Below are 14,813 nucleotides of genomic sequence, written 5' to 3'. Positions count from 1 at the left end.
GAAGTTATATTTTGATGGTTCGAAGCATAAGGATGGTGCATGAGTGGAAATTTTAATTATCTCACTAGAGGAAATTCCATCGGAATTTTTGTGAGTTAAAATATTCTTGCTCGAATAATATGGATGAATACGAAGCTTTAATTTTGGGCCTTGAAATTTTGATCGGAAAAGGGGCTTTAGAAGTTCAAATCCTTGGGGATTCTCAGTTAGTTTTGAAACAGTTGTTGAAGGTATTCAAATGTAACAATGAGAAGTTACAAAAATATTTAGCAATGGCATGGGAATTGTTAACTTCCTTTTGAAAGGTTTCATTAGTCCATATTCCGAGAATTCAGAATGAAATTGCTAATGAGTTAGCTCAGATTACTTCGAGATATAAAATAGGCCCTGAAACGCTAAGAAAATTGACAAAAATTTGCCAAATATTAGTGCCAGTGGATGAAAGAGAAGCTTTGTATTTGGATGAATGGGAAGATGATGATTGGAGAAAACCTATTGCTGAGTATTTAAAGAATCCCAGTATTCAAGTGGACAGAAAGATAAAGTTGAAAGTAATAAATTTTGTAGTAATGACTGATGAGTTATACAAGAAAGGAATCGATGGAAGTCTTTCGAGATGTTTAAGTCAAGCCGATAAAGATATTGCTTTAGGGGAAGTCCATAGAGGTATATGTGGTGCCCATCAGGCTGGGATAAAAATAAAATGGGTTTTACGATGAAATCATGTTTATTGGCTTTCGATGGTTAAAGATTGCATCGATTATGCAAAGGCGTGTCAAGAGTGTCAACGCCATGGAGTAGTGCAACAGATCCCAGCATCTGAGTTGCATACGATCATTAAGCCATGGCCATTTCGAGATTGGATTTTAGACCAAATCGGGTTAATACACCCTTCTTCGTCGAAGAATCATAAATTTATCTTGGTGGCCATTGATTATTTCACGAAGTGGGTCGAAGCTATTCCTCTTATAGAGGCTGGGCAAAATGAAATAATAGATTTTATTGAGGAATATATAATCCATCGATTTGGAATTCCTCAAACGTTAAGTACCGATCAAGGGACTATTTTCACTCGTCAGCGAATTAATAATTTTGCAGCTTCGAGAAATATTAACATGGTTACTTCAACCCCTTATTATGCACAGGCCAACGGGCAAGTCGAAGCGGCAAACAAAATTTTAATTAGTTTGATTAAAAACAGATTGGAAGCTGGTGCGATATTTTATAACCCACTAACTTACCGGTAAGTGCACCGGGTCGTACCAAGTAATACCTTACGTGAGTAAGGGTCGATCCCACGAGGATTGATGGATTAAGCAACAATAGTATTTGATAGGCTTAGTTAGACAAACAGAAAAGAGTAATTGAGAGTTCAAAAGCATTAAACAATAAAGAAGAGTTTGAAGACAGGTAGGTGAATAGGTGAGGAATAAAATATTGAGAAAGTAGTTAAGGCTTCAGAGTTATCTATTTTCTGGATTGACTTTTCTTATTAACTAATTTTAATCATGTAAGATTTAATTCATGGCAAACTATTTGTGACTAGACCCTAATTCCTTAGACCTTCCTAGTCTCCTCTAAAATTCATCAACTGCCAATTCCTTGGTCAATTAATTCCAATTAGAGGGTGATGATCAAATTCTAGTTTATATGCCACAAGAATCCTAAGTATCCAAAAATAAAGGGATTATATGTCACGTATCCCGTTAAATACAAACAATTAGAAATTCAGGATAATATGTTTTCAAGCTATTGTTCAAGTAAAGAGCTTTTCCAAGTTATACAAGAACTCAAATAGAACAAGGGTCATACTTCCGTTCCACCCAAATTCATAAAATAAAGAACGAAAACAATTATTGAAATATAAATCAAAACATGAATTAAAATAGAAAAATAATATGATCAATCCATACAATAGACAGAGCTCCTAACCTTAACAATGGAGGATTAGTTGCTCATGGAATATGGAATGTAAATTTGTATGGAATAATGTTGTGGAATGTTCTTCTCGAATGTTGTTCTGGAACCACCCTATTGGGATCCCTTTTATAACTAATCCTAATAATTTAAAAATCAAATTTCTAAAATTAAAATTAAAATAATATCTTTTCCTAAAATAAGATTTGAATTTAAATTCGTATTAATTAACAAGTCTTCAGCTGATGGGTGGGGACCACTTGATTTGTCCCTTCTGCAGCTTCTAATCTGTGATTTCTGGGCTAAGAACTGGGTCAAAACAGCCCAGAAATCGCCCCAGCGTTTTTCTGTGTTTTCTGCACGTGGCGCATGTCACGCGTACGCGTCGGTCACGCGTTCGCGTCATTTATGCAGATTCCAGTCCATGCATTCGCGTCAGGCACGCGATCACGTCATTGCGATTTCCTCCATTCCGCGCGGTCGCGTGAGCCATGCGTCCGCGTCGGTATTCGCTGATCATCTCCTTGGTTTCTTCTCTTTCTCTGCAGAAACTTCATCAAATCCATCCGAATGCTACCTAAAATGAATAAAATTGCAAAAAACTCAAAATAGCATCCATAGTGGCTAAAATATAATTAATTCTTAATTAAACTCAACAAATTAGATGCAAATTCACTAGGAAAAGATAGGAAAGATGCTCACGCATCACAACACCAAACTTAAACTGTTGCTTGTCCTCAAGCAACCAAAACTAATATAAGCTTAGGATGTGAATTTGCATGAGAATGAGAGTTCGATTAAGCCCATGTCTTCTCTTATAGTGGGGTTTACAACTGCAATCCTGAACAGTTTTAGCATCTCACTTTATCCTTTGAAGTTTAGAATGATTGGCATCCATAGGAACTCAGAATTCAGATAGTGTTATTGATTCTCCTAGTTCAGTATGTTGATTCTTGAACACGGCTACTTTATGAGTCTTGGCTGTGACCCTAAGCATTTTGTTTTCCAGTATTACCACCGGATACATAAATGCCACAGACACATAACCGGGTGAACCTTTTCAGATTGTGACTCAGCTTTGCTAGAGTCCCCAGTTAGAGGTGCCCAGAGTTCTTAAGCACACTTTTTTTGCTTTTGATCACGACATTAACCGCTCAGTCTCAAGCTTTTCACTTGACACCTTCACGCCACAAGCACATGGTTAGGGACAGCTTGATTTAGCCGCTTAGGCCATGATTTTATTCCTTTGGGCCCTCCTATCCATTAATGCTCAAAGCCTTGGATCCTTTTTATCCTTTGCCTTTTAGTTTAAAGGGTTATTGGCTTTTTCTGCTTGTTTTTTTTTTCGCAAGCTTTGTGTTTTTTACTGCTTTTTCTTGCTTCAAGAATCAATTTTATGATTTTTCAGATTATCAATAACATTTCTCTTTTTCATCATTCTTTCAAGAGCCAACAATTTTAACATTCATAAACTTCACTATAAAAAATATGCACTGTTCATGCATTCATTCAGAATTACAGAAAATACCACCACATCTAAGTAAATGAGACTACTCTAAAAATTAAATTCAAATTCTCATGCACTACATTTGTTCTTCTTTCTTTTTGATTTCAAGCTTAGTGGGCAATACATGAGACATCTTTCAAAATTAAAGCACTTAACAGAAAAATTAAACTATAACCTATGAATCTACTAATAAAGGATCATGCAGCAAACAAAGCAAACTAGCAGAAAACCAGAACATACATAATAAAAGCGGGAAGGAAAAAAAATGAAAGGAACTCAACCACCTTAGTTATCTGAGCGGTCATTTTATTCTTTAGGTTGTGCTCCTTTGTGAAGATGATTCGCCTCCCTTTCGGTGCCATAGGAATAAACAGAAAACCCTTAAGCGAAGCGTCAACACCAAACTTAAATGTTTGCTTGTCCTCAAGCAAATAAGGTCTGAAAATAGAAGAGACAAATATTAAGATGAAAGAAAAATAAAAGGATAAGAGAATAAGAGAGAATTAGGATTGGGAGAAGAGAGAGAGAAAGAAAACTGGGCGGCGCAAGCGACGCGTTCGCGTACGGCTGCGTACGCATGGGTCGCGCACTCTTCATAATGACGCGTTAGCGTCAGGCACGCATCCGCATGCCCTGGATTTTGTGCGATTCGCGCGAAGCCAGTCGTGCGCCTGCGTGACTTTCTGTTCGCATGGCTTGGGAGCCAAATTTGCATACGACGCGTTTGCGTCATGCACGCGCTCGCGTGGATGGCCATATGTGCAACTGACGCGAACACGTCAGTCACGCGTCCGCGTGACCAAATTTGTGCTTTTAGCACACTTCTTTCCCCAAGCCGGCACAACTCTCTGCCCAAACGCTCTTTTACGTCGAATTTGCAGGTCACGCGTTCGCGTCGGTGACGCGCCCGCGTGAATAGCAAACATCACAAACGACGCGAACGTGTGGGGTACGCGTTTGCGTGCGAAAGGCATGAGTCCAGCGCCACTCCCGCACAACTCTCTGTCAATTTTCATTGTTCACGCACACATGATTGATGCGTTCGCGTCAATGATGCTTGCGCGTCGTGTGTCCCCTTTTTTTTTTCAAATAGCTTGAGGTGTTCGGTTCCTATGATAAAATAGCTGCATGATCAGAAAATTAGTAAGAACTTAATAAAAACCAAACAAGTAAGAAAACTACTACTACGAAAAATAACTAAGGATACGAAATTATCGGGTTGCCTCCCGACAAGCGCTTCTTTAACGTCACTAGCTTGATGGTCAGTTCTGCTAGTTCAGCAGATGAGTGGACCTCTAGCGATCGATCTCGCCTCCAAGGTAGTGCTTCAGCCTCTGGCCATTCACTGTAAACTTCCTGTCAGAATTCTCTTCCTGTATTTCCACATGGCCGTACGGTGAAGCTCTGGTAACCACAAATGGTCTTGACAACCGGGATTTCAGCTTCCCAGGAAAGAATTTGAGCCTTGAATTGTATAGAAGCACTCTCTGTCCTGGCTCAAAGACTCTGATGGCTATCTTCTTGTCATGCAATGGCTTAGTTCTCTCCTTATAGAGCTTGGCATTCTCATAGGCTGAGTATCTGAATTCATCAAGCTCATTCAACTGAAGCATTCGCTTAATTCCTGCAGCTTCTGAATTAAGGTTCAGGTACCTGATTGCCCAGTAAGCTTTATGCTCCAGTTCGACTAGCAAGTGACAGGCTTTTCCAGAGACCAACTGATAAGGGGACATGCCAATAGGAGTCTTGTACGCTGTCCGGTATGCCCAGAGAGCATCATCAAGCTTCCTAGACCAGTCCTTTCTTGAAATACTGACGGCCTTCTCTAAAATTCTCTTAAGTTCCCTGTTGGAAACTTCAATCTGTCCACTTGTCTGAGGGTGATAGGGGGTTGCCACTTTATGACGGACTCCATATCTATGCAGAAGAGAGTCTAGCTGTCTGTTACAGAAGTGACTTCCTCCATCACTAATGAGTGTCCTTGGGATACCAAACCGGCTGAAGATATATCTCTGAAGAAAGCTCATTACCACCTTGGCATCATTAGTGGGCAAAGCCACAGCTTCCACCCACTTGGACACATAGTCGACTGCCACTAGAATATAGTTGTTTAAATGTGAGGGTGGGAAAGGTCCCATGAAATCAATACCCCATACATCAAACAACTCAACCTCAAGAATCTCCTGCTGTGGCATTTCATGGTTGGCAGGGAGATTTGTGGCTTTTTCACATCTGTCACAATGATTTACAAATGCTCTTGAGTCTCTGAAGAGAGTCGGCCAGTAAAATCTGCTCTAAAGGACCTTTGTAGCTGTCCTTTCACCACCAAAGTGGACTCCATACTCAGAACCATGACAGTGCCAAAGAATCTGCTGTTTTTCTTCATCTGAGACACACCTCCGGATAATTCCATCTGAACACCTTTTAAAAAGGTATGGTTCCTCCCAAATGTAGTACTTTGCATCAGTCAATAGCTTCTTCACTTGTTGCCTACTGTACTCCCTTGGGATAAAATTCATGGCCTTATAATTTGCAATGTCTGCAAACCATGGAGCTTACTGAATGAGGAATAATTGCTCATCCGGAAATGTCTCAGTTACAGCTGTGGGTGGTTGCACTCCTGCTTCAGGCTCAATTCTGGAGAGATGGTCAGCTACTTGATTTTCTGACCATTTCCTGTCTTTTATCTCAATATCAAACTCCTGAAGGAGCAACACCCATCTAATTAATCTTGGTTTAGAATCCTGCTTGGTTAGAAGGTACTTCAAAGCAGCATGGTCAGTATAAACAATAACCTTAGAACAAAGTAAATAGGACCTAAACTTATCAACAACATACACAACATCTAATAATTCCTTTTCTGTAGTTGTGTAATTCTTTTGAGCATCATTTAACACACGACTGGCATAATAAATGACATGTACAAGCTTACCATGCCTCTGTCCTAAAATAGCTCCTATAGCAAAATCACTAGCATCACACATTAATTCAAATGGTAAATCCCAGTCAGAGGGGAGCTATAATGGGAGCAGAGGTAAGGTTTGCTTTCAGAGTTTCAAAAGCATGCAGACAATCGGAATCAAAGACAAAAGGAAAATCAACAACCAACAGGTTGCTCAATGGTTTAGCAATTTTAGAAAAATCCTTTATAAATCTTCTATAAAATTCTGCATGACCCAAGAAACTCCTAATTTCCTTAACATTAGTTGGTGGTGGTAATTTTTCAATTACCTCCACCTTTGCTCTGTCAACCTCAATTTCCTTACTTGAAATCCGGTGTCCAAGAACAATGCCTTCTGTAACCATAAAATGGCATTTTTCCCAATTTAAAACAAGGTTTGATTCTTGACACCGTTTCAAGACAAGAGATAAATGTTTAAGGCATGATTAAAAAGAATTACCAAAAACAGAAAACTCATCCATAAATATCTCAATAAACTTTTCAACCATATCAGAGAAAATTGAAAGCATACACCTCTAAAAAGTTGCTGGAGCATTGTAAAGTCTAAATGGCATTCTCCTGTAGGCAAATACTCCAAAGGGGCATGTGAATGTTGTCTTCTCTTGATCTTGAGGGTCCACTGCAATTTGATTATATCCAGAATATCCATCTAGAAAACAATAAAAAGTATGACCAGCTAACCTCTCAAGCATCTGATCAATGAAAGGGAGAGGGAAATGATCCTTCCTTGTAGCAGTGTTGAGCCTCCTGTAATCTATGCACTTCCTCCATCCTGTGACTGTTCTTGTAGGAATAAGCTCATTCTTTTCATTCTTGATCACTGTCATCCCTCCTTTCTTGGGAACTACCTGTACAGGACTTACCCAAGGACTGTCAGAAATAGGGTAAATAACACCTGCTTCCCATAACTTCATTACCTCTTTTTGGATCATCTCTTTCATAGTTGGATTGAATCTCCTTTGTGGTTGCACAACTGGTTTGCCATCATCTTCAAGGAGGATCTTGTGCATACACTTGGTTGGACTAATCCCTTTCAAGTCACTAATGGTCCACCCAAGAGCTGTTTTATGGCTCTTGAGCACTGACATAAGCGTCTTCTCTTCTTCAGGCTTCAGAGAAGAGCTAATAATCACTGGATATGAATCATTTCCACCTAAGAACACATATTTCAGAGAAGGGGATAAGGGTTTGAGCTCAAGTTTGGGGGCTTCCTCCTCCTTGATTGGCGTGTTCATCAGCTCCTTTTGGGGTGGTAAATCGTCAACTTTAACTAATTCACACTCAGAAATAGGATCCAGAACATCATCAAGTACCTCAGCTTCCAGTACTTCTTGAACAAGTGGTTCAATAACATCTATTTTCATACACCCCTCAGAATCATTAGGGTGCTTGAGAGCTTCAAAAACATTTAGGACCACCTCTTCTTCATTGACCCTCAGGGTTAATTCACCCTTTTGTACATCAATCAGAGCTCTACCTGTAGCTAAAAAGGGTCTACCAAGTATAATAGAGGGTTTTACCTCCTCTTCCTTGTCTAATATAACAAAATCAACAGGAAAAATAAATGGTCCTATTTTAACAAGTAAATCCTCGACCACACCCACAGGTAATTTAATAGAAAGATCAGCAAGTTGCAGAGAAATACGAGTGGGTTTTACCTCCTCAATTTGAAGCTCTTTCATCACTGAAGTGGCATGAGGTTGATGCTAGCTCCAAGATCACATAAAGCTCTCTGAATGCCGACTTCTCCAATGGTGCAAGGAATGACAAAGCTTCCTGGGTCTGGCATCTTCTCAGGAAGGGTGTGTTGAATAATAGCATTGCATTCCTTGGTTAATACCACGGTTTCTTGCTCCTTCTAATTCCTCTTGTGGGTCAACAACTCTTTCATAAATTTAACGTAGAGAGGCATTTGCTCCAGAGCCTCTGCAAAAGGAATGTTGATCTGCAGTTTCTTGAAGACATCTAAAAATTTAGAGAATTGTTTTTCTTTGGACGCCTTCTGAATTCTCTGAGGATATGGCATTTTTGGCTTGTATTCAGGGGCCTTTGGTAAGGTGGGATAAGTGTCAAGAGAGTCAGGAAACGGGTTGTCTGCCCGCTTAGAAGGGGCATGCTCCACTTCTTCCTTCTTCTCCTCTGGAGCTTCCTTTTCAACTAGATCTTCGTTGACCTTGGTCTTAGAACCAGCCACCTTACCACTTCTCAATTGAATAGCCTTGCAATCTTCTCATGGGTTCACCACTATATCACCAGGGAATGTATTTGAAGACCTTTCAGGTAATTGCTTGCTCATTTGATCCATTTGCACCTCCAAGTTTCTAATGGAGGCTCTGGTTTCTTGTATGAAACTCATCATCATCTCCCATTTAGAATCTTCTTGGGATTTAGAATTTGCCTGCTGAGGTGGTTGTTGTTGCTGAGACTGAAATTGGCGGTTATTATGATTGTTCTGTTGAAAACCACCCTGAGAATTATTGTTGAAGTTCTGAGGTCTCTGAGGTTGATCTCTCCACCCAAAATTTGGGTGATTCCTCCATCCCTGATTGTATGTCTTAGAATATGGATCATTGTTGGGATTTCTAGGACCACTCCCCATGTAATTCACCTGTTGATAAGAAGGTTGAGCATAATCATGATTATCATTTTGAACAAAATTACCTGCCATGTCATAGGAGATTTCTTGGGGTGGATTTTGAGTGTTGATAGCTGAGACTTGTATGCCACCCATCTGTTGAGTAAGTAGATTTATTTGCTAAGACATAAGCTTATTCTGAGCAAGAAGAGCATTAACAGCTTTCACTTCCAACACGCCTCTCTTCTGAGAGGTTTCAGAGTTCACAGGATTCCTGTTAGATGAGTACAGATATTGGTTGCTTACAACCAATTCAATAAGCTCAATAGTCTCCTCTGGTGTCTTCTTCTTGTGCAATGAGCCACCTACAGAAGTATCTAAGCTCATTTTGGACATCTCACCCATGCCTTCATAAAAGATATCCAGTTGTGTCCATTTGGAGAACATGTCTGGAGGGCATTGCCTAGTCAGTAGCTTGTATCTCTCCCAAGCTTCATAAAGTGTTTCACTTTCCTTCTGTTTGAAAGTCTGAACCTCCAATCTAAGCTTAGTCAGCTTCTTTGGTGGGAAAAATTTAGTGAGAAATTCAGTAACGACCTTTTCCCAAGTATTCAGACTTTTCTTTGGTTGGAAATCTAGCCATAGCTTTGCTTTATCCCTCAGATCAAACAAGAAAAGCATGAGTCTGTACACCTCTGGATTCACTCCATTTGTCTTCACAGTATCACATATCTGCAGAAAATCAGATATGAACTGATTTGGATCTTCATGAGGAAGTCCATGATACTGGTAATTTTGTTGTACCAAGGTGACCAATTGTGGCTTCAACTCAAAGTTGTTTGCATTTATAGGAGGCACCACAATACTTTTTCTATAAAGATCCGCAGTAGGGGCAGAATAAGAGCCAAGCACTCTCCTCTGTTGATCATCCCCATTCGGATTTACCACATTGGCATTAGCATTATTATTTGCCATAGTGGATTCTGCAGCCTTGCAAAGTCTTGCTTGTTGTAAACGTCGCCTGAAAGTTCTTTCAGGTTCAGGATCAAAGTCTAAGAGATGTTCTTTATCTCTGTTCCTACGCATAAACAACCAGAAGACAAGAAAATATGGGACTCTCTACGTCAGAGTGTAGAGAAGTCCCTGTGAGGTAACCTGTATAAAATAATAAAATAAAAATACTAAATAAATAAATAAATAAAAATTTGAAAATTTTAAAGATAAAAATAAACAGGAAAAATAAAAATAAAAATAAAAATAAAAATAAAAATAAAAATAAATAGAGGACACCAAACTTAATTTCAGAAATTAAAGAAAAATATTAGTGCTATTTTTTTTATTTATTTAAATAAATTTTTTTAAATAAAATTAAAATTAGAACGCCTAATTTAAACAATCAAACAACTAATAGTTGTTAATCACAGTCAATCTCCGGCAACGGCACCAAAAACTTGGTGCGGTATTTTATAACCCACTAACTTACCGGCAAGTGCACCGGGTCGTACCAAGTAATACCTTACGTGAGTAAGGATCGATCCCACGAGAATTGATGGATTAAGCAACAATAGTATTTGATAGGCTTAGTTAGACAAACAGAAAAGAGTAATTGAGAGTTCAAAAGTATTAAACAATAAAGAAGATTTTGAAGAAAGGTAGGTGAATAGGTGAGGAATAAAATATTGAGAAAGCAGTTAAGGCTTTAGAGTTATCTATTTTCTGGATTGACTTTTCTTATTAACTAATTTTAATCATGTAAGATTTAATTCATGGCAAACTATTTGTGACGAGACCCTAATTCCTTAGACCTTCCTAGTCTCCTCTAAAATTCATCAACTGCCAATTCCTTGGTCAATTAATTCCAATTAGAGGGTGATGATCAAATTCTAGTTTATATGCCACAAGAATCCTAATTATCCAAAAATAAAGGGATTATATGTCACGTATCCCGTTAAATACAAATAATTAGAAATTCAGGATAATATGTTTTCAAGCTATTGTTCAAGTAAAGAGCTTTTCCAAGTTATACAAGAACTCAAATAGAACATGGGTCATACTTTCGTTCCACCCAAATTCATAAAATAAAGAACGAAAACAATTATTGAAATATAAATCAAAACATGAATTAAAATAGAAAAATAATATTATCAATCCATACAATAGACAGAGCTCCTAACCTTAACAATGGAGGATTAGTTGCTCATGGAATATGGAATGTAAATTTGTATGGAATAATGTTGTGGAATGTTCTTCTCGAATGTTGTTTTGGAACCACCCTATTGGGATCCCTTTTATAACTAATCCTAATAATTTAAAAATCAAATTTCTAAAATTAAAATTAAAATAATATCTTTTCCTAAAATAAGATTTGAATTTAAATTCGAATTAATTAACAAGTCTTCAGCTGATGGGTGGAGACCACTTGATTTGTCCCTTCTGCAGCTTCTAATATGTGATTTCTGGGCTAAGAACTGGGTCAAAACAGCCCAGAAATCGCCCCCAGCATTTTTCTGCGTTTTCTGCACGTGGCGCATGTCACGCGTATGCGTCGGTCACGCGTTCGCGTCATTTGTGCATATTCCAGTCCACGCGTTCGCGTCAGACACGCGATCGCGTCAGACACGTGATCGCGTCATTGCGATTTCCTCCATTCCGCACGGTCGCGTAAGCCATGCATGCGCGTCGGTATTCGCTGGTCATCTCCTTGGTTTCTTCTCTTTCTCTGCAGAAACTTCATCAAATCCATCCGAATGCTACCTAAAATGAATAAAATCGCACAAAACTCAAAATAGCATTCATATTGGCTAAAATATAATTAATTCTTAATTAAACTCAATAAATTAGATGCAAATTTACTAGGAAAAGATAGAAAAGATGCTCACGCATCAGAAACAAACCTTGAACTTGGCATGAGACTTTAAGTCAAGTTTTGTGGGCTTATCGAAACTCACCAAGAGGATCAACAGGTACTTCTCCTTATAAATTAGTATATGGTCATGATGTAGTTTTGCCTTTAGAAATTAATCTCAAAACATTGAGGATTTTGAGGCAAGATGAGTTGCCAGTTGATGATTATTGGAATGCAATGTATGACGAATTAAATGATTTAGACTCCGAGCGTGTTTCGACTCTTGAGAATATGATTCGACAAAAGAAAAACGTTGTTCGAAGTTATAATCGTCGAGTAAAAGAGAAATGTTTCAGTATAGGAGAGTTGGTTTTGAAAGTTGTATTGCCAATGGAAAAGAAGTCAAGATTCCTTGGCAAATGGTCCCCTACTTGGGAAGGACATTTTCAAGTAATCGAGTTGTACTCTGGAAATGCATATCGAATTAAAGATATTGATTCTGGGAACGTGATTAATTCAATAAATGGAAAGTATTTGAAGCAATATCGATGCATGCCAAATCAAGATTAATAATATATGTGAATAAGTCAGGACACAAAAGAGTCATTACAACATATCAATGTTCTCAAGAGGTAAAACATGTGGTGCTAAAAGTTCTGCTAAGTCTGAATAAAGTTGAACTCTCTCATTGTCTAGGGCAGACAGTGCTTCATTTTGCTCATACTCTTCATTCTGGGCTTTGTCAAGTTGTTTTTCACATTTTTCTTGCTTGGATTCGATAGTACAAAGTTCCTTGAAGAGCTTTTGTTGTTTGTTTTGGGCTGTAGCCAAGGGTATTTCCATGTCAGCTTTTCTCTTTCGAACCTTGGCTAGCTTTTCATTGATTCGAACCGATTCTGCTTCAAGTTCTTCTTCTTCTTTGTCATAATGAGCTCGAGCAGTGAAAGCTTGAGAAATTCTCAGATCGAATTCTTTACAAGAGGCCTTTATTGGTTGAAGAGCTGTGCCATATCCTTCTGATTTGGTTTTGATCTTGGCTACTGATGAGTTCACATTTGATGATAAATTTTGGATTGATTTGAGTGGATTTCATCATATAAACCCACATTTATTCACCTAAATAGCATGCTTTTGTGTTTTCTCTCTAAATTATATCCAATTGTGAAAACATGCTATTTTATGCTTAATTTAATCAATTTTATTCCACTTTCATTTCGTTCAATGCCTTGATGGTTTTGATGAGTGATTTCAGGTGTAATAGGTTGGAATGGCTTGATAAGAGTGGAAGAAAAGCATGGAATTAGGAGAAAACATGAAAAAATCAATGGAGAGAAGCATTTCAAAGTGTGCCTACGCACAAGGGTCAAAATCAGCAAGTGTGCCCATGCACAACTTCTGTGCGTATGCACAAGAGGAAATCCAGCAAGTGTGCATACGCACACATCTGTGCGTACGCACAGGTACCAGCGCGCGACTTCATTAAAAAGTCACGTGGCTTGCGATTTTAAGGGATTTTTGGCCCATTTCTGAAGGTGCTGAAGCATATATGAGGGGCAAGCAACACAACACAATACCATATACTACCATACATTATACTACACACTTAAGAGTAGTTTAGGGTAGTTTAGCTTAGGTTTCTCTCAATTTTCATTAGGTTGTAATTAGGGTTCATCTACAAGCTTCCAATTTTCAATTTTGATCTTGGTCTCTGGCTTATTTCTATTGTAAGTATTTCTTTAATTTTCTCTTTTATTATACTACTTGTTCTACACTTTCTTATATTTTAAGTCACTTTGTCAATACATATTTACTTTTGTAATTTTGAGTTCTAGTTCATGAATTTGATGTTTGATGGTTTTTATATGTTTATTGAGTTGCTTTTGTTGATTTTGATCATTTGTGGTTCATAGTTTTTATCATTTTCCTAATTTTGTCATATTTTATGATTATGCCCACTATGTGTTTGATGAAATGCCAATTTTGATTATGGGGTAAATGTCTACCCCTTGGCTTGGGGAAAGGAGTATATGGATTACTAGAGTCATAATGTCCAACATTTAGTGATAATTCTTGGGTTGTTAGTTGTTATTGTTTCCACTAACGCTAGCTTTTTACTAAGATAATTAGTAAGTTAGCTAGGATTTGTGGATTAATAACAATTATGCTCACTTGACTTACTCTTCGATGTTAAGGGTAGACTAAGTGAGATTAATCCATCATAATTATCATAGTTGTGGTTATGGCAAGGAAGGAATTCCATAACTTATCCCAAGTCAATATTTTATTTATGTTTTGAACCACATTTCCATCACTTTAAAGCATTACTTGTTCATATTACATGCATAGTTCTTTTATTCTTTTATTAATTTATTAATTACAATTTTGAGCGTTCTTTAATTCCTTTAATTGCTTGCTTCTTTATTGAAAACACCCTTTGCTTTCCACAACCAAAATTGTGCGCTCTTAGGCATTAGTTCCTAGGGAAGACGACCCGAGGTTTGATTACTCTCGGTTAATTTGAATTAGAAATTTTAAACTTTTATTGAGAGGATTATTTGTTGGTTTGAATTATGCTATCAACGAAGAAATTATTTTGCTAAATTTTCGAACCATCGTGATCCTTTCTATCAGCTACTTTTTCCTTGACTTCTTGTAATTTGTCCTGGACAGTGATGCAATTATTGGAGACTTTTATAAATTTCTTGACTATAGCAGAAAATTGGGGAGGAACCTGTAACTCGAGGGAAGAACTTAACATATCGGAAGAAGTGGATTCAGGTCCAATTTATTGGTCCATTTAGGAGGTGGATGTGACAGAAGTTTGAGAAGAGTGATTAATTGTTCGTGTGTGCTTCGAATTAGCTCTGATGGGAGACTGGATGTAGAAGGGTCTGTAGGAGCTGGAATTGAAATTGGCACTTTATCCCCTTGAACAACCTGATTTAAGAAGGCGACTAGTCCAGCTAAATCAGTGTCAAAAGGCATATCAGGGATTTCAGAAGGTGGT

General features: G+C 38.0%; 1 protein-coding gene across 1 annotated transcript; it reads left to right on the top strand.

The window, feature by feature from the left end:
- The first annotated feature begins 119 nt into the window (after positions 1 to 119).
- On the top strand, positions 120 to 12,376 carry LOC112763122 (uncharacterized). Its single transcript, XM_025808873.1, has 4 exons — positions 120 to 230; positions 336 to 666; positions 751 to 1,212; positions 11,964 to 12,376. Exons 1-4 carry the CDS (start codon positions 120 to 122, stop codon positions 12,374 to 12,376), a joined length of 1,317 nt encoding a protein of 438 aa, XP_025664658.1.
- Positions 12,377 to 14,813: the final 2,437 nt, after the last annotated feature.

This window comes from Arachis hypogaea, chromosome 17, assembly GCF_003086295.3.
Source record: "Arachis hypogaea cultivar Tifrunner chromosome 17, arahy.Tifrunner.gnm2.J5K5, whole genome shotgun sequence".
In the NCBI taxonomy this organism is placed as follows: Eukaryota; Viridiplantae; Streptophyta; class Magnoliopsida; order Fabales; family Fabaceae; genus Arachis; species Arachis hypogaea.
The sequence above is the reverse complement of the archived record's forward strand: the minus strand, read 5'-3'. Positions and strand labels throughout refer to the sequence as shown.

Bases quoted from the DNA above. Each gene is read 5' to 3' on its own strand.
- LOC112763122 (XM_025808873.1), top strand. From the start codon at position 120: ATGGATGAATACGAAGCTTTAATTTTGGGCCTTGAAATTTTGATCGGA. The intron at 667-750 runs GTATATGTGGTG...CGATGGTTAAAG, and splicing joins TTTAGGGGAAGTCCATAGAG to ATTGCATCGATTATGCAAAG. The intron at 1,213-11,963 runs GTGCGATATTTT...GTCATGATGTAG, and splicing joins TAAAAACAGATTGGAAGCTG to TTTTGCCTTTAGAAATTAAT.